General features: G+C 42.9%; 1 protein-coding gene across 1 annotated transcript in view; it reads left to right on the top strand.

Annotated features, from left to right (window-relative positions):
• The window catches only part of LOC110521062 (fibronectin type III domain-containing protein 1), a 114419-nt gene that overhangs the window by 78383 nt on the left and 11931 nt on the right, over positions 1-24105 (top strand). The window contains exons 14-16 of the mRNA XM_090233055.1: positions 5844-5990; positions 19923-20159; positions 21939-22047. Of these exons, the coding sequence (XP_090089181.1) occupies positions 5844-5990; positions 19923-20159; positions 21939-22047 (493 nt within the window). The remainder of the gene's footprint in view (positions 1-5843; positions 5991-19922; positions 20160-21938; positions 22048-24105) is intronic.

The raw sequence follows: 24105 nt of genomic DNA, 5'->3' as shown, positions 1-24105 counted from the left end.
AGTAGTAACAGCTACTAGTACTAGTAGTAATAGTAGTAGTTGTAGCAGCTACTAGTAGTAGTAGTAGTAATGGCAGTAGCAGCTACTACTAGTAGTAGTAGAAGTGGTAGTAGCAGCTACTAGTAGTAATAGTAGTACTAGAAGTGGTAGTAATAGTAGTAGTTGTAGTAGTAGCAGCTAGTAGTAGTAGTAGTAGGTTAGGTTGTTAGGTTGTTGTTGTAGTAGTAGTCGCTACTAGTAATAGTAGTAGTAATAGCAGCTACTAGTAATAGTAGTAGTAGCAGTAGTAGTAGTAGTAGCAGTATTAGCAGCTAGTAGTAGTAGTAGTAGTAGTAGTAGTAGTAGCAGCAGCTACTAGTAACAGTAGTGGTAGCAGCAGCTACTAGTAGTAGTAGTAGTAGTTGCAGCTACTAGTAGGAGTAGCAGCTAGTAGTAGTAGTAGTCGCAGTAGTAGTAGCAGCAGCAGCGTAGTAGTAGTAGTAGTACTAGTAGCTATTAGTAGTAGTTGTAGTAGCAGCTACTAGTAGTAGTAGTAGTAGTAGTCATGGTAGTAGTAGTAGTAGTAGCTGCTAGTACTACTAGTAGTAGTAGTAGCAGCTACACGTAGTAGTAATAGCAGTAGCAGCTACTACTAGTAGTAGTAGAAGTAGTAGTAGCAGCTACTAGTAGTAATAGTAGTACTAGAAGTGGTAGTAATAGTAGTAGTTGTAGTAGCAGCAGCTAGTAGTAGTAGTAGGTTAGGTTGTTAGGTTGTTGTTGTAGTAGTAGTTGCTACTAGTAATAGTAGTAGTAATAGCAGCTACTAGTAATAGTAGTAGTAGCAGTAGTAGTAGTAGTAGCAGTATTAGCAGCTACTAGTAGTAGTAGTAGCAGCTACAATAGTAGTAGTAGTGGTAGTAGTAATAGTAGTTGTAGTAGTAGTAGTATTAGTAACAGTAGTGGTAGCAGCAGCTACTAGTAGTAGTATTAGTCCTAGTAGCTACCAGTAGTAGTAGTAGTAGTAGTAGCAGCTACTAGTAATAGTAGTAGTAGCAGCAGCTACTAGTAGAAGTAGTAGTAGCAGCTACTAGTAATAGTGGTAGTAGCAGCAGCTACTAGTAGTAGTAGTAGCAGCTACAATAGTAGTAGTAGTGGTAGTAGTAATAGTAGTTGTAGTAGTAGTAGTATTAGTAGCAGCAGCTACCAGTAGTAGTAGTAGTAGTAGTAGCAGCTACTAGTAATAGTGGTAGTAGCAGCAGCGACTAGTAGTAGTAGTAGTAGTAGTAGTATTAGTAGTAGCAGCTACTAGTAGTAGTAGTAGTGGTAGTAGTAATAGTAGTTGTAGTAGTAGTAGTATTAGTAGCAGCAGCTACCAGTAGTAGTAGTAGTAGTAGTGGCTACTAGTAGTAGTAGTAGTTGTTGTAGTAGTAGTAGCAGTAGTTGTAGTAGCAGTGGTAGTTGTAGTTGTAGCAGTAGTAGTAGTAGTTGTAGTAGTAGTAGTAGTAGTAGCAGTAGTAGCAGTTGTAGTAGTAGCAGCTACTAGTTGTAGTAGTAGTAGTTGTTGTAGTAGGAGTAGCAGTAGTTGTAGTAGTACTAGCAGTGGTAGTTGTAGTTGTAGTAGTAGTAGTAGTTGTAGTAGTAGTTGTTGTAGTAGTAGCAGTGGTAGTTGTAGCAGTAGTAGTGGTGGTAGTAGTAGTAGCAGTAGTTGTAGTAGCAGTGGTAGTTGTAGTTGTAGCAGTAGTAGTAGTAGTTGTAGTAGTAGTAGTAGTAGTAGTAGCAGTAGTAGCAGTTGTAGTAGTAGCAGCTACTAGTTGTAGTAGTAGTAGTTGTTGTAGTAGGAGTAGCAGTAGTTGAAGTAGTACTAGCAGTGGTAGTTGTAGTAGTTGTAGTAGTAGTAGTAGTAGTAGTTGTAGTAGTAGTAGCAGTGGTAGTTGTAGCAGTAGTAGTGGTGGTAGTAGTAGCAGTGGTAGTTGTAGTTGTAGTAGTAGTAGTAGTTGTAGTAGTAGTAGTTGTAGTAGTAGTAGCAGTGGTAGTTGTAGCAGTAGTAGTGGTGGTAGTAGTAGTAGCAGTAGTAGCAGTTGTAGTAGTAGTAGTAGTAGTAGTATCAGTAGTTGTAGTAGTAGTAGCAATGGTAGTTGTAGTTATAGTGGTAGTAGTAGTAGTTGTAGTAGTAGTAGTTGTAGTAGTAGTAGCAGTGGTAGTTGTAGCAGTAGTAGTGGTGGTAGTAGTAGTAGCAGTAGTAGCAGTTGTAGTAGTAGTAGTAGTAGTAGTATCAGTAGTTGTAGTAGTAGTAGCAACGGTAGTTGTAGTTATAGTGGTAGTAGTAGTAGTTGTAGTAGTAGTAGTTGTAGTAGTAGTGGCAGTGGTAGTTGTAGTTGTAGCTGTAGTAGTAGTAGTAATAGAAGAAGAAGAACAGTATAAAATTAATCTAACTAGTTTAGTTGAAGTCTGGATAATAAGAGTGTTTGCCAAATGCCAAATATGTAATGCCCTCTCACTTTATCGTACCCTAACAATATTCCACAGTATCTGATAGGGCCAGTTTCCCGGACCCTGATTAAACCTATTTCTGGGCTGAAAAGCACTTTCAATGGAGATTGAGTGGAGAAACTGACCCATGTTGTCTGTAACGGCCTATTCATGCTAAAGCAGTGGATCAGAAGGGATTCTGACATCAGTTAGTCTGTGAGCTGTTATTGTTTACCCATCTCCATAACATGCGGACTATTTGTACATCCTGTCTGTGGCCAGAGAGCCCTGCAAGATCTAGCCAGGCACAATCGAGAGATTTGTCTTCAGAGAACACTGGAACCGTAATCATTCAAATACTTTGATCATTTTCCCTAGCCTGCCTGAAGTTGGCAGGGTTTGCAGTTTTGGTTCTATTTTATTGGTGCCAATAAGCCAGGTAAACTCAGACAAGCACCAGTAAGGTATTTTAAATGATTTAGAATAGTATTTGAACCCAGGGCCAGCCACATCCATTGGGGCTGGGTTAAACCCCTACCAAACCTACTCCCTGAGCTCAGCTGTCTCACTACAAGACACACAATCAACACACACTAACACACATTTTTCTGGCTAAGTGTTCCATAGGGATGACACAAAGTTCACATTCTGACAAATACATCTTATAGGGCTCTAGTAGGGGAAATTGTAACAAACACACACTCAAAGACAGACAGCCATAAGTAATATGCTTTGCAATGTAAGTCTCCTCTTTGAAAGTATAATGGAATAACTATGCCCAGTTGTGTTGAGTTTACGATAAGACATTTGAGATGACTAAGAACAAATAAAGAAGGAAATACTTATTTGTTAACTCAAAACAGTGCACCACTTTTTTCCACCGTTTACTTTCAGCTTTTCACTGTATCTTGAATACAGAGGGAGTGTTACAGCGTGTGTATAGGTGCATATGGCTGTGCCTTTTCTGTGTGTGCACAGATGTAGGATCTTAATTTGATCACTCTTTTGTTGCTGAGGATTTTCCTTCACAGCTGCAAGTTGTAGTGTATTTAAGTTTTAAAAAGGCTTTTAAAGTTTGTAATTCCCACTTTGACATTTCATACTTCATTTGCCATAACAAAAAATGTATGAACCCCTACAAAAATGTCAATAAATTATAATCCACATCATAATTCACATTTCCTGTTGCTGCAGGATTATTTTCCTGCTGTAGCAAACTGGCTCAAATTAAGATCCTGTATGCGTGTGTATGTACAGTATGTGTGTGTGTGTATAGTGTGGTTTGTGGTCATGCTATAGCCTGTCACGCTTTTCCTACAGAGGAATCCTCAGGAATGGAAATGGACTCCATGGGTACGGTTGCCATGGTGCCTTATCCTTTAGCTATTGAGCAGGCCACTGGGCTGGGTCTGCCTTGTTTCAATGTTTATCTATCAGTTCATCTGTTTGTTTACTTTCTTCTCTAGTTCATGTTTTCTTGCCTGTGGTCTTTGCTTTTTTGCTGCGCTCAGTTGTGTGTTTGTTTGGTTTGGGGTTGGGGCTCCTTCCATCGTCGGCTGTGTCTCTGATGTTTTATCTGGCCAACTCAACTCAACTATACAGTGCCTGTGGACTGCATTTCTAACCCAGAGAGAATGAATGCCCTGGCATGCTCTACTGCACTGTTCTTCTCTGATATTGCTGCGTGTGATGACTGTTATATCATGTCATGTTATGTTATGTCATGTTATGGTAATGCATGGTCACTGGTTTTAGTGAATGGGGCAACTGTGATGATGTTATGTTTGGTGAGCATTATGATGTTATAGTTTAAGCACAATAAGAAAACAATTGCTCGTATGCACCTAGTCCTATTAGCTTGCTATAGAATAGTCGTGTGGGACAAATTGCATTGGCTCAAGGCTGTGTTTAAGGCACATGATGATGTCATGCAGAGGTCCGTTGGCACTCCACAGGCCAGACCTACTGGTGCTGCTGAAGTAACTAATTGATTTCACTGACCTCACTGACTTAATCCTTACACATTTGTTAGGCTTATACACTGATGAAGACAGCTTGTCTGTCGAAACGTTGGATATTAGATTATTCAATTATTGCATCTGAGCTCCTAGAGTGTGCGGCTCTCCTTTTATTTTTCAAAGAACCATGAACATAGAGTAATCTACTGCGAAACGAGCATCATGTACAATATCTGGTACCCCAGGAATGGAAAAAATAATGGAAGAAGTTGTCTTTTGAAAGGAAAACCGTCTGGGTCATTTCCAATGAGATCACACTGTAGTGAGGTGCGTACTGGCGGCAGAGAAGTCAGGCGCAGGAGAGTTGTGACACACACTCATTTCCAATGAGATCACACTGTAGTGAGGTGCATACTGGCGGCAGAGAAGTCAGGCGCAGGAGAGCGAAAACTGATTTACAACGGTGTCCTTTAATATCCATAAACCACCGTCAACAGAACAATACAATAAAAGGGTCAAACAAAACCCGGTAAATACCAGCATACCGTGCATAAGCACTACAAGAAACAATTACCGACAAGGACATGGGGGGAACAGAGGGTTAAATACACAACATGTAATTGATGGAATTGGAACCAGGTGTGATGGAAGACAAGACAAAACCAATGAAAAATGAAAAGTGGAACAGCGATGGCTAGAAGGTCGATGACTTCTACCACCGAACGCCGCCCGAACAAGGAGAGGAACCAACTTTGGCAGAAGTTGTGACACACACTCATTTCCAATGAGATCACACTAATTTCCAATGAGATCACACTAATTTCCAGTGAGATCACACTCATTTCCAATGAGATCACACTCATTTCCAGTGAGATCACACTAATTTCCAGTGAGATCACACCCATTTCCAGTGAGATCACACTTATTTCCAATGAGATCACATTAATTTCCAGTGAGATCACACTCATTTCCAATTAGATCACACTCATTTCCAATGAGATCGCATTCATTTCCAGTGAGATCACACTCATTTCCAGTGAGATCACACTCATTTCCAATGAGATCACATTAATTTCCAGTGAGATCACACTCATTTCCAGTGAGATCACACTCATTTCCAATGAGATCACACTCATTTCCAATGAGATCACACTCATTTCCAGTGAGATCACACTCATTTCCAATGAGATCACACTCATTTCCAATGAGATCACATTCATTTCCAATGAGATCACATTCATTTCCAATGAGATCATACTCATTTCCAGTGAGATCACACTCCTTTGCAGCGCTATTACATGATTATTACATGGCAATTACACAGGTTTAGTCCTATGTAGCAAAATATTACACCCATTTAGATTGGATTCAATGGTATATGTATCTAGTCTGCGATGTTCATGCGTTAACTTGCTGTTTGTTTGCCTTGTTTTCTAGATGAGATGTTGTGGCAAACCACCCTGCCCCCCACCCTGCCCCCTACCACCACCACCCCAGACCCCCCCACCCCTGAACCAGAGAGCAGGCCCTTCAACAACAGCCCTTCCAATGAGTTCGACCTCACCGGGAAGAAACGTTTCACAGGTAGGCTACGGTACTATGGAGAAAAGTCACGTAATAGCCTCTGGCCAGGTGTATTTATTTGAATGATAGGTATGATGTGCAATGAATAGATTGTTTTTTAAGGTTCAAATGTCAAATCCTTAAAACATTTTTTTTTAAATTAAGGTTAGGGAAAAGTGCAGTGAATAGTGTCACTTTCTAGAATGTCAATATACATTAATGTATTTATGGTTGTTTGTATTTTTGTCTTTTAGTCATTATATGTGTTATTATTTTTACCGTCGAGGACCACGTTGGAAACAAGCGTTTTAATTATTACTTTTAAGTTATATCATCTGGGTCCACATTGTACATTTTGTTGTATATGTCTGTTACCCCAAAAAGGAGCCACTTACAGTAGCGAGTGCATACGTTTTTGTACTGGACCCCGTAGGAATTGAACCCTAAACACAATGATCACACAGAACCTGAAGAAACGTTTTTTTAGAAATGTTTGCAAATGTATTAAAAATTAAAAACAGAAATACCTTATTTACATAAGTATTCAGACCTTTTGCTATGAGACTCGAAATTGAGCTCAGGTGCATCCTGTTTCCATTGATCATCCTTGAGATGTTTCTACAACTTCATTGGAGTCCACCTGTGGTAAATTCAATTGATTTGAAAATATTTGGAAAGGCAAACACCGGTCTATATAAAGGTCCCACAGTTGACAGTGCATGTCAGAGCAAAAACCAAGCAATGAGATTGAAGGAATTGTCCATAGAGCTCAGAGACAGGATTGTGTCGAGGCACAGATCTGGGGAAGGGTACCAAAAAAAGCATTGAAGGTCTCCAAGAACACAGTGGCCTCCATGATTCTTAAATTGGATAAGTTTGGAACCACCGAGACTCTTCCTAGAGCTGGCCGCCTGGCCAAACTGAGCAATTAGGGGAGAAAGGCCTTTGTCAGGGAGGTGCCCACAAACCCTATGGTCACACTGACAGAGCTCCAGACTTCTTCTGTGGAGAAGGACAACCATAACTGCCGAACTCCACCAATCAGGCCTTTATGGTAGAGTGGCCTGACGGAAGCCATTCCTCAGTAAAAGGCACATGACAGCCTGCTTGGAGTTTGCCAAAAGTTTGCCAAAAGGCACCTAAATGAAACCAAGATTGAACTCTTTGGCCTGAATGCCTAGCGTCAAGTCTGGAGGAAACCTGGCACCATCCCTACGGTGAAGTATGGTGGTGCATCATGCTGTGGGATCAGACAGATCAGTGATTTGGAGACAATGGAGTCAGTTGAGAAAGTTGTTTCCAGAACAAATGGTCACACTTTGTGCTTCTCAATCCCAATGCTATTGGGTCTTGACAGGCCATGGTCTAGACAGTCTAGGATCTTGACAGGCCAGGGTCTTGACAGGCCAGGGTCTTGACAGACCAGGGTCTTGACAGTCTAGGATCTTGGCAGGCCAGGGTCTTGACAGTCTAGGATCTTGACAGGCCAGGGTCTTGACAATCCAGGGTCTTAACAGGCCAGGGTCTTGACAGTCTAGGATCTTGACAGGCCAGGGTCTTGACAGACCAGGGACTTGACAGGCCAGGGTCTTGACAGGCCAGGGTCCACATGACATGGGTCTGAGTGGACTTCCCTGACAGAACTTGGATCATGTGACATGGTGACCAAGGACTAGGGATGCACATGAGAACGGACTTCAAAACTCTATCTTTAACCAAAGATTTTTTTAAATGTGAAGGCAATTGACATTTTCTTTTCGGTGCATAACAAAAAAGAAACAAAGGCCAGCAATACACAGTTCCTCTCCCTAAATTCCCTTTCCCCTCCATGTCTGCATGCATTCTGACTCCTCACTCTACACGCTTGCTGAGTTCACACACAAGCTCCCGTTAGGCCTACAGAAATAAATGCCTATAAAAACAGTGGGACGGTGGGCATATAAAAATGCCTCTAACTAATGGGATACACAAGCTACATTCCTTGCACTGAGCAAATTTCAGATCTGCTGAGCGCAAACATGAACATTGTGAAAATTCTGTGCAACTTCCAGCGCGCGTTTACTGTGAACCCTGAGGCTGTAACAGCTTTAGCTTAAATTTTTAAGTGGCCAAGTAGGCAACTGTGGCTATTTGATCATAATGTAGGCTTACCGGAGCTTACCATCAAACACAATGGAGAAAATGCTTCACATATAATTTTAACATTCTCTCATCCTACAGTAGCAGCCAATATATCCTACCATTTCTAATTATTTTTATATGAGCATTTTTGAGGAACAGTGTCATTTAAAAAAAATATCATGTTTTCGTTTGTCAAAATTATTGTCACATGGTTAATCATAAAAATCTGAATTAAAATTATAAAAATCTAAAAGTAAATATTCAACGAATGCAAGAACACCAGCCTTTGCCTCTATGGACACATTGATACACTGTGATACATTGGTGGTTTAAGAAATTAGGCCAATCAGGCCAATGCAACAGCAGGCCTATAACTTGAATCACAAACTAAGTAAAATACATACGCCTAAAGCCGACAAATAAAAACAGTAGAAAATATCCAGATGAAAATTCAGGTTCCTTCAATCGCTCTACTCCGCCTGTCTGCCTCCCTTTCTATTTGTCTGTGTTGGGTCATTGTGTCATTGTCCTGTTGAAAAACAAATGATAGTCGCACTAAGCGCAAACCAGATGGGATGGAGTATCTCTGCAGAATACTGTGGTAGCCATGCTGATTAAGTGTGCCTTGCATTCTAAATAAATCACCAACAGTGTCACCAGCAAAGCACCCCCACACCATTACACCTCCTCCATGCTTCACTGTGGGAACCACACATGTGGAGATCATCCGTTCACCTACTCTGCGTCTCACAAAGACATGGCTGTTGTAACCAAAAATCTCAAATTTGGACTCATCAGACCAAAGGACAGATTTTCACTGGTCTAATGTCCATTGCTCGTATTTCTTGGCCCTAGCAAGTCTCTTCTTCATATTGGTGTCCTTTAGTAGTGGTTTCTTTGCAGCAATTCAACCATGAAGGCCTGATTCACACAGTCTCGTCTGAACAGTTGATGTTGAGATGTGTCTGTTACTTGAACTCTGTGAAGAATTTACTTGGGCAGCAATCTGAGGTGCAGTTAAGTCTAATAAATGTATCAAATCAAATCAGATGTATTTATATAGCCGTTCTTACATCAGCTGATATCTCAAAGTGCTGTACAGAAACCCAGCCGAAAAGCCCAAACAGCAAGCAATGCAGGTGTAGAAGCACTGTATCCTCTACAGCAGAGGTAACTCTGTGTCTTCCTTTCCTGTGGTGGTCCTCATGAGAGCCAGTTTCATCATAGTGCTTGATGGTTTTTGTGACTGCACTTGAAGAAACTTTCAAAGTTCTTGAAATTTTCCGTATTGACTGACCTTCATGTCTTAAAGTAATGATGGGCTGTTGTTTCTCTTTGCTTATTTGAGCTGTTCTTGCCATAATATGTATTTGGTCTTTTACCAAATAGGACTATCTTCTGTACACCAGCCCTACCTTGTCACAACACAACTGATTTACTCAAACGCATTAAAAAGGAAAGAAATTCCACAAATTAACTTTTAACATGGCACACCTGTTAATTGAAATACATTCCAGGTGAAGCTGGTTGAGAGAATGCCAAGAGTGTGCAAAGCTGTCATCAAGGCAAAGGATGGCTACTTTGAAGAATCTCAAATATAAGATATATTTTGATTTGTTTAACACTTTTTTGGTTACTACATGATTCCATATGTGTTATTTCATAGTTTTGATGTCTCCACTATTATTCTACAACGTGGAAAATTCAACAACAAAAAAAATGAAGAAAAAGCCTTGAATGAGTAGGTGTATCCAAACTTTTGACTGGTACTGTATGTAGTGGGGAATTAATAAAAAATAAACAATCAAAGGGCAAACAATCGACACAATGAAACAATGAATGTGCAAGAATTGGCAGGAGACAGCGGAGCACATTCTGGAGAGCTGAGTGCATGCATTCTGGAGAGAGAAGCCCATATCTTTGCCACCCACCCTTCCCCTTCTTCTTGTCTCAACATTTTAAATTATACTCAAGACACATTATCTTGTCACAAACTGGCTCGTAGCCCGTAACAAAAAGGGAGACAACGCAGAGATCAAGGAATAACAAAAATATGTTTATTAACTAAAGTAAACTATATACAATTAACAATGGTGTGTGTAGTCAGTAATCAGTAGTGTAAGTGAGTGGTTGCGTGTATCGATGGTGATAATGAGAGGTGTCAAAACAAATAATCCACAAAATGCCACAACCAAAAATAACAGTGTGTCTGCATGGAGAGAGTCTCCACAATGAATGGAGGGAATGGAGTATTTATCCCCGGACCCAGTGTGTCCCAATTTGCTTACGACACTCCCGGCTCCGCCCACCGACATCCTATTAAAGAAAACAAGAGCAAAGAGAAAGAATTCCCCTACCATAAAACCGGGAATCACCAAGGACCCCGGGAACACCACACCAACCAAACATAAACATAATACTGCTCTTGTTAACACTACCCCACCGCGATGCACAAATTGCTGGCTCCCCAAATAGGTGCAAGCTTAGGTCTGCAAATTATGCCCATAGAAACGCATTGGGCTTATTCAGGACAGATTTTTGTGAGAGTGAGTCCTCTCGCTTCGCCTCTTCTTCTCTGCTGAAACTAGCGAGCCAAACAGCACCCCTCTGTCTTACTATATGTAGCCCATGTATCTGATTTTGTCCGGTCAGAAAAAGTATGACATGCCATACTCCTTTTGTCCAGACAGCATCAGACGCATGGTCTACACATAAGGAGACAGAGGGGCGCTGTTTCGCTCGCTCGGATGCTTTATCTGATATTGATGCATCTTTCTGTCGGCGCGCATCTCTGTCAAATATTGCATGAAATTAGTTATACAACTGCTAAATGTCTATGCCCCATGGCAAAGAGTAGCCTCGAACGAACCGAGGCTAGGCAAAGTGTGTAGAATTGCACAAAATTAACTGTAAAACAGTTCAACATAGACAGGTTCCACACTCAAAATATGAAAAAACATTCAATCAAATCACATTTTATTGGTCACATAAACACGGTTAGCAGATGTTAATGCGAGTGTAGCGAAATGCTTGTGATTCTAGTTCCGACCATGCAGTAATATCTAACAACTAATCTAACAATTTCACAACAACTATCTTTTACACACAAGTGTAAATGAATGAATAAGAACATGTACATATAAATACTTAAGATTTCCTGGGATAACAGTGTAAGAAATAATACATAAAAAAACAAAAAGCACTGCATAGTTTCCTAAGAACTCGAAGCAAGGCGGCCATCTTTGTCAGCGCCGGAACCCAAATACAAAGTGCATATTTTCATCATAATAATTAAGCCTAGGCCTACTCAGACAGAACAGGACTGGTTCTTTTCTAGGTTTCTTCCAAGGTTCCAGCCTTTCTAGGGAGTTTTTCCAGGACACCGTGCTTCTACATCTACATTGCTTGCTGTTTGGAGTTTTAGGCTGGGTTTCTGTATAGCCCTTTGTGACATCGCCTGATGTAAAATAAGCTTTATAAATACATTGGATTGATTGAATGATAGTCACCAAACAGAAGTTGTGGTCTTAGTTCATCACTATGCAGTGTTCAATGTAAAATTAATGACGTGCCAAAATAAGCCTGTTTCAAATGATCACTCCTTGAGAATAACTGTGATGTGAGATGCGCATCACTTCGCACTGAAATAAGAGCATTTTGTCTGCTAAATTAACAGAACAAGGATATGCCATTGCACAACCATACAACGGCTTCTACAAGCAGACACCACTGCTGAGGTTACTACCTTTTTGAAGATTGTGTCCCACGATAAAATATAACCAGATGATATTACGATTTCAATAAATGGATCTTAAATGGCATACGAATATAAACTCATCAAAAAAAGAAACGTCCTTTTTCAGGAGCCTGTCTTTCAAAGATAATTCATAAAAATCAAAATAACTTCACAGAAGGCATGAGGACTGCAGATGTGCCTAGGGAAATAAATTGCAATGTCCGTACTGTGAGAAGCCTAAGGCTACAGGGAGACAGGATGGACAGCTGATCGTCCTCGCAGTGGCAGACCACGTGTAACAACAACTGCACAGGATCGGTACATCCGAACATCACAGGTACAGGATGTCAACAACAACTGCCTGAGTTACACCAGGAACGCACAATCCCTCCATCAGCGCTCAGACTGTCCGCAATAGGCTGAGAGAGCCTGGACTGAGGGCATGTAGGCCTGTTGTAAGACAGGTCCTCACCAGACATCACCGGCAACTACGTTGCCTATGGGCACAAACCCACCGTCGCTGGACCAGACAGGACTGGCAAAAAGTGCTCTTCACTGACGAGTCAAGGTTTTGTCTCACCAGGGGTGATGGTCGGATTCGTGTTTATTGTCGAAGGAATGAGCGTTACACCGAGGTCTGTACTCTGGAGCGGGATCGATTTGGAGGTGGAGGGTCCGTCATGGTCTGGGGCGGTGTGTCACAGCATCATTGGACAGAGCTTGTTGTCATTGAAGGCAATCTCAACGATGTGCGTTACAGGGAAGACATCCTCCTCCCTCATGTGATACCCTTCCTGCAGGCTCATCCTGACATGACCCTCCAGCATGACAATGCCACCAGCCATACTGCTCGTTCTGTGTGTGATTTCCTGCAAGACAGGAATGTCAGTGTTCTGTCATGGCCAGCGAAGAGCCCGGATCTCCATCCCATTGAGCATGTATGGGACCTGTTGGATTGGAGGTTGAGAGCTAGGGCCATCTCCCCCAGAAATGTCCGGGGTACTTGCAGGTGCGTTGGTGGAAAAGTGGGGTAACAACTCACAGTTAGAACTTAGAACATGTTTTTTCCATTGCAAGCCTTGCCTTTCTGTTCTAAAAACATATATACATTGAACAAAAATATAAATACAACATAGAAAGTGTTGCTGAAAGATCCCAGAAATGTTCCATATTCACAAAAAGCTTATTTCTCACAAATAAATTTTGTGCACAAATTTGTTTACGTCCCTGTTAGTGAGCATTTCTCCTTTGTGAAGATAATCCATCCACCTGACAGGTGTGGCATTTCAAGAAGCTGATTAAACACCATGATCATTACACAGGTGCACCTAGTGCTGGGGACAATAAAAGGCCACTCTAAGATGTGCAGTTTTGTCACACAAAACAATACCACAGATGTCTCAAGTTTTGAGGGAGCATGACACTGGTATGCTGACTGCAGGGATGTCCACCAGAGCTGTTGCCAGATAATTGAGTGTTAATATCTCTACCATAAGCCACCTCCAAAGTTGGAGAATTTAGTAGTACGTTCAACTGGCCTCACATTGCAGACCATGGATCTCCACATCCGGCTTCTTCACCTGAGGAAACTGAGTATTTCTGTCTGTAATAAAGCTCTTTTGCGGGGGAAAACTCAGTCTGATTGGCTGGCCTGGCTCTCAAATGGGTGGGCCTATACCATCCCAAGCCCACCCATCGCTAATTAATTAATTAAAATTAACTGATTTCCTTATATGAACTGTAACTCAGTAAAATCGTTGAAATTATTGCACGTTGTGTTTATATTTTTGTTCAGTATATTTTCCAGTACTCTATTACTCAAAAAAATAAACATACAAGTACTTGAACAGTCAACAAATGTCAAATGCCCATCCCTACATTCTTAGAAGAAAGGGTTCCAAAAGGTTTCTTCGGCTGTCCCTCTGTGGAAAGGGTCCTACATGGATCCCAAAATGGTTCTACCTGAAACCAAAAAGGGTTCTTCAAGGATTATCCTATGGAGACATCCGAAGAACCATTTTAGGTTCTAGATAGCACCTATTTTTTCTAAGAGTGTACCGAGGACACAGAAAGCTGTGATGTCAGCTGAGGCCAGTGAGTGTTCTGAAGCGTCCCGCTGTCTAATGTGCATACTTTGATCTCCCCCTGTCTCCTCCATCCACTCCTCTGGCTGGAAAAACACGCTGAAAACCCCCCACAAAACATGAATATAAACAACACCTCTAATCCCCCCATCATCCTCTCCCTCCTCTTGTCTCTAATAAAGGAGCCTCTTGGTGATCTTTGGACTCATAATGATGATGCGTACATTCCTGCTGTGTCACCAGAGAGCGCCACTCACTCATCTCCCATGTGACTGTGTAGATGTGGCATGGTTGGACAGTACCCTAACCAACAGGTCCCAGTAACAGCAGTGTTAGCTGGTATTGTTCACTATGAGGACCTCAGTTTGGAATGTGTCTGGGTCATTGGAATGCCTTGGAAGCAGGGTTACGAGTTAGACAGTACCACCAATTGGAAATGAATTGCTTCCAATTGTTTGGTTGGTGCATGATGCTTGCAACACCATAGCCATGTACACTGAATATGCTGTAGGCCTATGTGTTGACAGCTTTGGGAAAAAGTCTGCTAATTGACCATATTATTACAATGTTATTACAAGCTTGATGCTCCACCATCATTTGCCCCTGATCCAGGTCTTCTAATCCAGTTAAACAGTTTCTGTGACGATCCTGTGAGCCAAGGCCGGCGGCCGCACAGCGAACACATCTGAAGCTCATTACATCCATGAAAGAAATCCTACAACAGAATGAAATAGAATAAAAATAGCAGTGAAATAATGAAATAATATGAAACCCGCTGATATCAGCAGTGAGAGGAGAGGTCCCTGTTGGCCTGACACAGAGACATCCTCTCTCATATTTATTAGTTTAATATTTCAGATCCAACACCACAGCCAGCTTCCTGACACGTCCACCATTCTTCTATTTGGGTTCTTTCTCTCTCTCTCTCTGTCTGTCTCTCTGTCTCTCTGTCTCTCTGTCTCTCTGTCTCTCTGTCTGTCTGTCTGTCTGTCTGTCTGTCTGTCTGTCTGTCTGTCTGTCTGATGTGATAGCTGCTGCTCATGTAGATCTGTTTATCAAAGGGTTGGTCAAGCCTCCCAAAGACAGCGAAAAAATGCAGGATAGGAAACTGTACAATTGACCCAACATGTCAACTGTACTGGCGCCAGCCAAAGGGCATTGGGTTCCTCTGCTTAGACAGACACGTGGTCAAGCAGTGTGTTATCTGAAGACTCATACAGAGCTTACTATGTATGTCAATGGAGTGTTACAAAAGGGAATACAATTATAAGCACTACATCACGTTTTAGGAAAGATTCAGATGCAGACAGTGTTTAAGTAACAAAAGTTTATTACTAGAATTGGGCAGACAAAACGACAGATCAAGGGCAGGCAGAGGTTAGTAATCCAGATTAGAGTCTAAAAGGTCCAGAACGGCCAATAATCCAGTGGTTTTATTATTTTTTTTAAATAATTCACCAAGTAGGCTAGTTGAGAACAAATTCTCATTTACAACTGAAACCTGGCCAAGATAAAGCCAAGCAGTGAGACACAGACAACAACACTGAGTTACACATGGAATAAACAAAGATACAGTCAATAACACAATAGAGAAAAAAAATCTATATACAGTGGGTGCAAATGAGGTAAGATAAGAGAGGTAAGGCAATAAATAGGTCATAGTGGTGAAATAATTACAATTTAGCAGTTAAACACTGGAGTGATTGATGTGCAGAAGACGAATGTGCAAGTAGAGAAACGGGTGTAAAGAAGCAAAATAAATAACAGTATGGGGATGAGGTAGTTGGATGGGCTATTTTTCGATGGGCTATGTACAGGTGCAGTGATCTGTGAGCTGCTCTGACAGCTGGAGCTTAAAGTTAGTGAGGGAGATATGAGTCTCCAGCTTCAGTGATTTTTGCAATTTGTTCCAGTCATTGGCAGCAGATAACTGGAAGGAAAGGCGGCCAAAGTAGGAATTGGCTTTGGGGGTGACCAGTGAAATATACCTTCTGGAGCGTGTGCTACGGGTGGGTGCTGCTATGGTGACCAGTGAGCTGAGATAAGGCGGGGCTTTACCTAGCAAAGACTTATAGATGACCTGGAGCCAGTGGGTTTGGCGACGAATATGAAGCGAGGGCCAGCCAACCAGAGCATACAGGTCGCAGTGGTGGGTAATATTTTTTATTTTATTTTTATTTCACCTTTATTTAACCAGGTAGGCTAATTGAGAACAAGTTCTCATTTACAACTGCAACCTAAAATAAATATAAACAGCATGGGGATGAGGTAGGTACATTGGGTGGGCTATTTACCGATAGACTATGTACAGCTGCAGCGATCGGTTAGCTGCTCAGATAGCAGATGTTTGAATTTGGTGAGGGAGATAAAAGTCTCCAACTTCAGCGATTTTTGCAATTTGTTCCAGTCACAGGCAGCAGAGAACTGGAACGAAAGGCGGCCAAATGAGGTGTTGGCTTTAGGGATGATCAGTGAGATACACCTGCTGGAGTGCGTGCTACGGGTGGGTGTTGCCATCGTGACCAGTGAACTGAGATAAGGCGGAGCTTTACCTAGCATGGACTCGTAGATGACCTGGAGCCAGTGGGTCTGGCGACGAATATGTAGCGAGGGCCAGCCGACTAGAGCATACAGGTCGCAGTGGTGGGTGGTATAAGGTGCTTTAGTAACAAAACGGATGGCACTGTGACATATGGGGCTTTGGTGACAAAACGGATGGCACTATGATAGACTGCATCCAATTTGTTAAGTAGAGTGTTGGTGGGTGGTATAAGGTGCTTTAGTAACAAAACAGATGGCACTGTGACATATGGGGCTTTGGTGACAAAACGGATGGCACTGTGATAGACTGCATCCAATTTGTTAAGTAGAGTGTTGGAGGCTAATTTGTAAATGACATCGCCGAAGTCAAGGATCGGCAGGATAGTCAGTTTTACGAGGGCATGTTTGGCAGCATGAGTGAAGGAGGCTTTGTTGGCCCTTCTTTGCTTTAGTGTCCAAAGAAGGGCCAGAAGAAGAACAGAATGGTGTCGTCTGCGTAGAGATGGATCAGAGAATCACCAGCAGCAATAGCAACATCATTGATGTACACAGAGAAGAGTCGGCCCGAGAATTGAACCCTGTGGCACCCCCATAGAGACTGCCAGAGGTACAAACAACAGGCCCTCCAATTTGACACACTGAACTCTATCTGAGAATTAGTTGGTGAACCAGGCAAGGCAGTCATTTGAGAAACCAAGGCTGTTGAGTCTGCTGATAAGAATGTGGTAATTGACAGAGTCGAAAGCCTTGGCCAGGTCGATGAATACAGCTGCACAGTATTGTCTCTTAGCGGTTATGATATCGTTTAGGACCTTGAGCATGGCTGAGGTGCACCCATGACCAACGGGATTCGAAATGGTCGGTGATCTGTTTGTTAACTTTGCTTTTGAAGACCTTAGAAAGGCAGGCTAGGATAGATATAGGTCTATAGCAGTTTGGGTCTAGAGTGTCTCCCCATTTGAAGAGGGGGATGACTGCGGCAGTTTTCCAATCTTTGGGGATCTCAGACGATACGAAAGAGAGGTTGAACAGGGGTTGCAACAGTTTCGGCTGATAATTTTAGAAAGAGAGGGTCCAGATTGTCTAGCCCTGCAGATTTGTAGGGGTCCAGATTTTGCAGCTTTTTCAGAACATCAACTATCTGAATTTGGGTGAAGGACAAGTGGGGGAGGCTTGGGCAAGTTGCTGTGGGAGATGCAGGGTTGTTGACCAGGCTTATTGAAATTCTCAATTATTGTGAATTTATCGGTGGTGACAGTGTTTCTTAGCCTTAGCTGGGAGGAGCTGCTCTTATTCTCCATGGACTTTACAGTGTCCCAGAACGTTTTGGAGTTTGTGCTGTAGGATGCCAATTTCTGTTTGAAAAAGCTAGCCTTTGCTTTCCTAACTGCCTGTGTATATTGGTTCCTAACTTCCTTGAAAAGTTGCATATCGCAGGGGCTATTCGATGCTAATGCCGTACGCCACAGGATGTTTTTGTGCTTTTCAAGGGCAGTCTGGTCTGGTGTGAACCACGGGCTATATCTGTTCCTGGTTCAATTTTTTTAGAATAGAATAGATTCAATGCATAATGTACAGACAAAGGTATGGTAGGATGTGAATACAGTTGAGGTAAACCTAGGCATTGAGTGACGATGAGAGGTATTGTCTCTGGAGACATCAATTAAACCAGGTGAGGTCACCACATGTGTGGGAGGTGGGACAAGAGGGTTAGTTGAGGCATATTGAGCAGGGCTGGAGGCTCTACAGTGAAATAAGACAATAATCACTAACCAAAACAGCAATGGACTAGGCATATTGATATTAGGGAGAGGAATGCGTAGCCGAGTGATCATAGGGTCCAATGAGTAGCTGGACGGGCTGGAGACACGGCGATTCAGACAGCTAGTGGGCTAGCAGAAGAGCCTTAGAGGGACGTTGCGACGGAAGAAGACTGTTGTAGCCCCCCACGTGTGGTTACGTCGGCAGACCAGTCGTGATGGATCGACGGGGCTCCGTATCGGCAATAAAAATGGTCCAGGCCAATTGGCAAAATAGGTATTGTAGCCCAAGGAGTGGCTGATGGACCTCTTCAGCTAGCCGGGAGATGGGCCTAGTATAGGCTAGCTCCAGGCTAATTGGTGCTTGCTTCGGGACAGAGACGTTAGCCAGGAGAAGCCAAGTTGTCCGGTCTAAAAGTTAGCTGATGAATGTTAGCAGTGGCTAGCTGATTACTAGCTAGTAGTTAGTTAGCTGGCTAGATTCTGTTGGGGGTTCTGGTTCTAAAGTATAGAAAATAGCAGATCCATACCACATTGGGTGAGGCGGGTTGATTGAAAGTATGTTGAAGTTGGGGTTAAGAAAAATAGTTTTAAAAATATATGCGAAGAAAAAATATATAATAAGATACATAGAAATATATATACACTGGATACGACAAGACAATGACAAAAGATGCCTGTCTGCTACGCCATCTTGAGAAAAAAAAGTGTGGTGTGACAAGGTACAGAACGGCAGGCAGGCTCAGGGTCAGGGCAGGCAGAATGGTCAAACCTGGGAAAGCTAGAAAACAGGAACTAGAATCCGGCAGGAGCAAGCAGGATAGACATATTCAGATAAAAAAATAAGATACCATGTGGAAACAGACACTTGTATACATATAGAAGAGAACATACAAGGACAGACACATGTACACACGTGTATGTGAAGACTGTATAGACCAGAGCCATATATGTCCAGATATGTGTCTGTAAGGACAGTATTAGATGAAGTTGAAATGAGTACAACTCTAATGACTTCTAAAAAGTGTCTGAAAAAAGGAGACGAGAAGCCGGTGAGGACAGTGACACGTGTGGCCCTATTGGCTTGTGCCTCTGGCTGTGTCTGTGCCAAGTCATGCGGTGAGGAGTCCAGCCAAATGTCCATTCCCATCGGCAGCCCAATCAGGCTGGGAATTCTGGGAGTTCTGCAAGTGTTCACAGCTGTGTATGGATCCATCTGGCACTAGCTCCCACTGACACAGAGAACGAGGGAAATACAGATAGACACAGACAGAGAATCACCCAAAGAGGAGGAAAGAAGGGACTGGAGGTCTCACACGACCCGTTATACTACTCAAAAACACCCAGTCTTACTTCTCCTGAACTCCTGACTAACAGAGAGAATCTCATGGACTGGCTTCTAAACACAATAGATTGTTGCCAAATATTGTCATTTGAGACTTTATTGTCCACCAGCAGATGTTACAACATTGCCTTCTTGTATCAACAAAATTGTTTTAGTGTTCGGTAAAGATGTAGTCCAACGAAAACCGGTGCTCTCCCAAAGGGTTTCTTGATTGGAGCGTAAAACCAGCAACAATGTAACATAATTGATCAACCATCTTCCTGCTTTCCCATCCCATCCCCCCTCCACTCCCATCCCTCCCTGCCATCCCCCTCCACTCGCATCCCTCCCTGCCATCCCCCCCTCCACTGCCATCCTTCCCTACAGCTCCGTACGTGAACTTCATCCAGAAGGATCCGGGTGCTCCGTGCTCGCTGACGGAGGCTCTGGAATACCTCCAGGTGGACGTCTTGGAGAACCTGTTCAAGAAAGACAGCCTGGCCTCCAATCAGAAACAGCCGCCCAAGAACAAGCCCCACAACATCACTGTGGTCGCCATGGAAGGCTGTCACTCGTTCGTCATCCTGGACTGGGCCATCCCCCTGAAGGATGACATGGTGTCAGGTTAGTGGACTGGACTGGGCCATCCCACTAAAGGACGACATGGTGTCAGGGGAGTGGACTGGACTGGGCCATCCCACTAAAGTACGACATGGTGTCAGGGGAGTGGACTGGACTGGGCCATCCCACTAAAGGACGACATGGTGTCAGGTGAGTGGACTGGACTGGGCCATCCCCCTGAAGGACAACATGGTGTCAGGGGAGTGGACTGGACTGGGCCATCCCACTAAAGTACGACATGGTGTCAGGGGAGTGGACTGGACTGGGCCATCCCATTAAAGGACGACATGGTGTCAGGTGAGTGGACTGGACTGGGCCATCCCCCTGAAGGACGACATGGTGTCAGGGGAGTGGACTGGGCCATCCCCCTGAAGGACGACATGGTGTCAGGGGAGTGGACTGGGCCATCCCCCTGAAGGACGACATGGTGTCAGGTGAGTGGACTGGACTGGGCCATCCCACTAAAGTACGACATGGTGTCAGGTGAGTGGACTGGACTGGGCCATCCCACTAAAGGACGACATGGTGTCAGGTGAGTGGACTGGACTGGGCCATCCCACTAAAGAACGCTATGGTGTCAGGGGAGTGGACTGGACTGGGCCATCCCACTAAAGGACGATATGGTGTCAGGGGAGTGGACCAGAATGTCACGCAGGGTGACTAGCAGCTTGCTAGTCCTGTAAATACAATGTAAGTGTCAAGAGTATTCTGTCAGTGCTTCAAGTAGTTAGTGTGCACTTAGTCTGACTTCAACTTTTCTTTCCTGACCCATTTGTTGTGCTTCTCAAAGGATCATAGCTGGTCAGCAGAAATAATCTAACTGGTTGTTGATGTACTAGTGAGCTGCTAGTTAGATTTTAGGGACTCGCCCGACCCCGATGTTTTAGACATCACAGAGTTTTGATTACTGTAAAGGAGGCTGTACTTGACCCCCCCTCCCCCTCTCTCTCTCTCCACACCCCTATCACTTCCTTTCCGATCTCGCTCTTTCTCTCTCATGTGGTTTTCCAGATGTGTTGCAAATTGTGTTACTTATCCCCTCCTCTTCATCTGTCTCTCATTCACATTGTTTAGTATAATCACTGGGCTATTTGTTATCATATACTACAGTTCCTGTCTTCTCTCAGTTATCAGGAAAATGATCAGAGGAAAGAAAGAGAGGGAGATAGCTGGGGTAAGAGAAAATTAAAGGAGGAGAGGAGGAGAAGAAGTGAGTGACAGGCTGCAATAGTGGGAGAGAAAGAGGGAACAACATAATCTTGAGCCAGCTGTGTTGTCATTGCTTCAGCAGAAATATTAGGTCCTAAAACATTCAATAGGAACACATCGTGGCTTGATGTGGCGGGAAGCGGTGAGCCTGGCACTCGTAGAGTTTCCGCTGGCTGAGTGGCATGATCTGAGCATTCCATGAACTCTCGACTCACACACTGGCCTGGGGCTTTATGTCGGATTACCTTACTGTGTGTGTGAGAGAGCAGAGGCAAAAGAAGAGGTGAGAAACAGAGAGGCTCGGTATGGGTAGTGGTTGGCAGATCCACAATGTGACTTACGGAGGCTGTCTCTAGGTTAAAACCACTGATACCTTTAAAATTAGTTGTGATTGTTGTCCTGGCTCCAATCACTCTCCTCTAAAATGAAAATCTTTCATTTGAAACCTCAGACCTCAGACCACACTAACAAGATGGCCACCTCTTTCTTAAACTTCAAAATGGATCTGTCTCTCTTCTGTAATCTCTTGTGACCTTTGCCCCCTGACCCTTGCCATGTGTGTGACCCCTGCAGGCTACATGGTCCACAGCGCCTCATATGATGACATCCTCAACAACAGGTGGTCCTCCAGCGCTTCCAGCGGCACACACCTGGCTATAGAGAACCTCAAACCCAACTCCAGGTGAGAATATGCCCTGTTTGTGTGTGTGTGTGTGCGTGCGTGCGTGCGTGTGCGTGTGCGTGTTGTGTATTCAATGTTCAAACTCTAGGTATAATCTTATGCGAGGGAACACAAAAAAAAGATTTGAGAGATTTTACGGGTCATAGATTCTATACCGATTTCTGTGCAGTCTGTGCAAGTGTTTGGCTGCGTGGTTGCATCTGTGTGTAAGTGTTTATAGCTACAGGGTATTGGAATGTGTGTTTAAATGATTATTGTTCCCGGTAGGTCTCAGTGATGTTAGACACACAACATGTGTACACTGTATCTGTGTGTAATTCTATGGTTGTGTATTTACAGTTGTGATATCAGGCCCAGTCAGAGACCAGCAAAGCGTGGTATTGTAATGCTTATTTAAGTGAATAAGCCCTCAGAGTGACATAAATCAGAGCTGACTGGATAGAGGCAGGTTTGAAAACACGTTGAAATCACCCTGAAAACAACGTGCTGAGATACTCCACTGAGACTCACACAGGAATGTACATAGAGCAGACACCAGCGCCACACACGCACGCACGCACGCACGCACACACACACACACACACACACACACACACACACACACGCACAGATAAAACACGTGGCACTGTTATGATGTAGGGCTGTGTTCCTTATGGTTCACAGGTTGCATCTTTCTAAAGATGCGTATGAAAACATACGCTTCTTTAGTTAACTTCTTATGGCTGGGGGGTAGTACTGAGTAGCTTGGATGAACAAGGTGCCCAGAGTAAACTGCCTGCTACTCAGGCCCAGAAGCTAAGATATGTATAGTATTAGTAGATTTGGATAGAAAACACTCTGAAGTTTCTAAAACTGTTTGAATGATGTCTGTGAGTATAACAGAACTCAAATGGCAGGCAAACACCTGAGAAAATGAGCTGATCGTGAGCTGATCACGCGCGCTCCCGTGAGAGGTAGCTGCGTTCCTTTTCCTTTCTAAAGACAAAGGAATTCTCCGGTTGAAACATTATTGAAGATTTATGTTAAAAACATCCTAAAGATTGATTCTAGATATCGTTTGACATGTTTCTACGAACTGTAATGGAATTTCTTACTTTTCATCTGACCAGCGCGTCTTGAATTTGGATTTGTGAACTCAAGGCGGGAACAAAAAGGAGGTATTTGGACATAAACGATGGACTTTATCGAACAAAACAAACATTTATTGTGGAACTGCAATTTCTGGGAGTGCATTCTGATGAAGATCATCAACGGTAAGTGAATATTTATAACGTGATTTCTGACTTTTACTGACTCCACAACATGGCGGATATCTGTATGGCTTGTTTTTGTGTCTGAGCGCTGTACTCAGATTATTGCATGGTATGCTTTTTCAGTAAAGCTTTTTTGAAATCTGACACAGCAATGCATTAAGGAGAAGTTTATCTAAAGTTCCATGCATAACACTTGTATTTTCATCAACATTTATGATGAATATTTCTGTAAATTGATGTGGCTTTCTGCAAAATCACTGGATGTTTTGGAAGCAAAACATTACTGAACGTAACATGCAAATGTAAACTGAGATTTTTGGATGTAAATATGAACTTTATTGAACAAAACATACATGTATTGTGTAACATGAAGTCCTATGAGTGTTATCTGATGAAGATCATCAAAGGTTAGTGATTAATTTATCTCTATTTCTGCTTTTTGTGACTCCTCTCTTTGGCTGGAAAATGGCTGTGTTTTTCTGTGACTAGGTACTGACCTAACATAATCGTTTGGTGTGCTTTCGTTGTAAAGCCTTTTTGAAATCGGACACTGTGGTGGGATTAACAACAAGTTTATCTTTAAAATGGTGTAAAATACTTGTATGTTTGAGGAATTTTAATTATGAGATTTCTGTTGTTTGAATTTGGCGCCCTGCACTTTCACTGGCTGTTGTCATATCGATCCTGGTAGCGGGATCTAAGCATACAAACCTAGGGAGGCTGTTGCTATTTTCTCTCAAATGTAATTATTAAAAAGGTTATGGATTCTATTTTGGAATTGGACACAGTTCGCTGAAAAGAGTTG

The sequence above is a fragment of the Oncorhynchus mykiss genome, chromosome 4 (genome assembly GCF_057628025.1).
Source record: "Oncorhynchus mykiss isolate SJ-2025 chromosome 4, ASM5762802v1, whole genome shotgun sequence".
NCBI lineage: Eukaryota > Metazoa > Chordata > Actinopteri > Salmoniformes > Salmonidae > Oncorhynchus > Oncorhynchus mykiss.
This window is presented reverse-complemented; position numbering and strand designations above follow the sequence as displayed.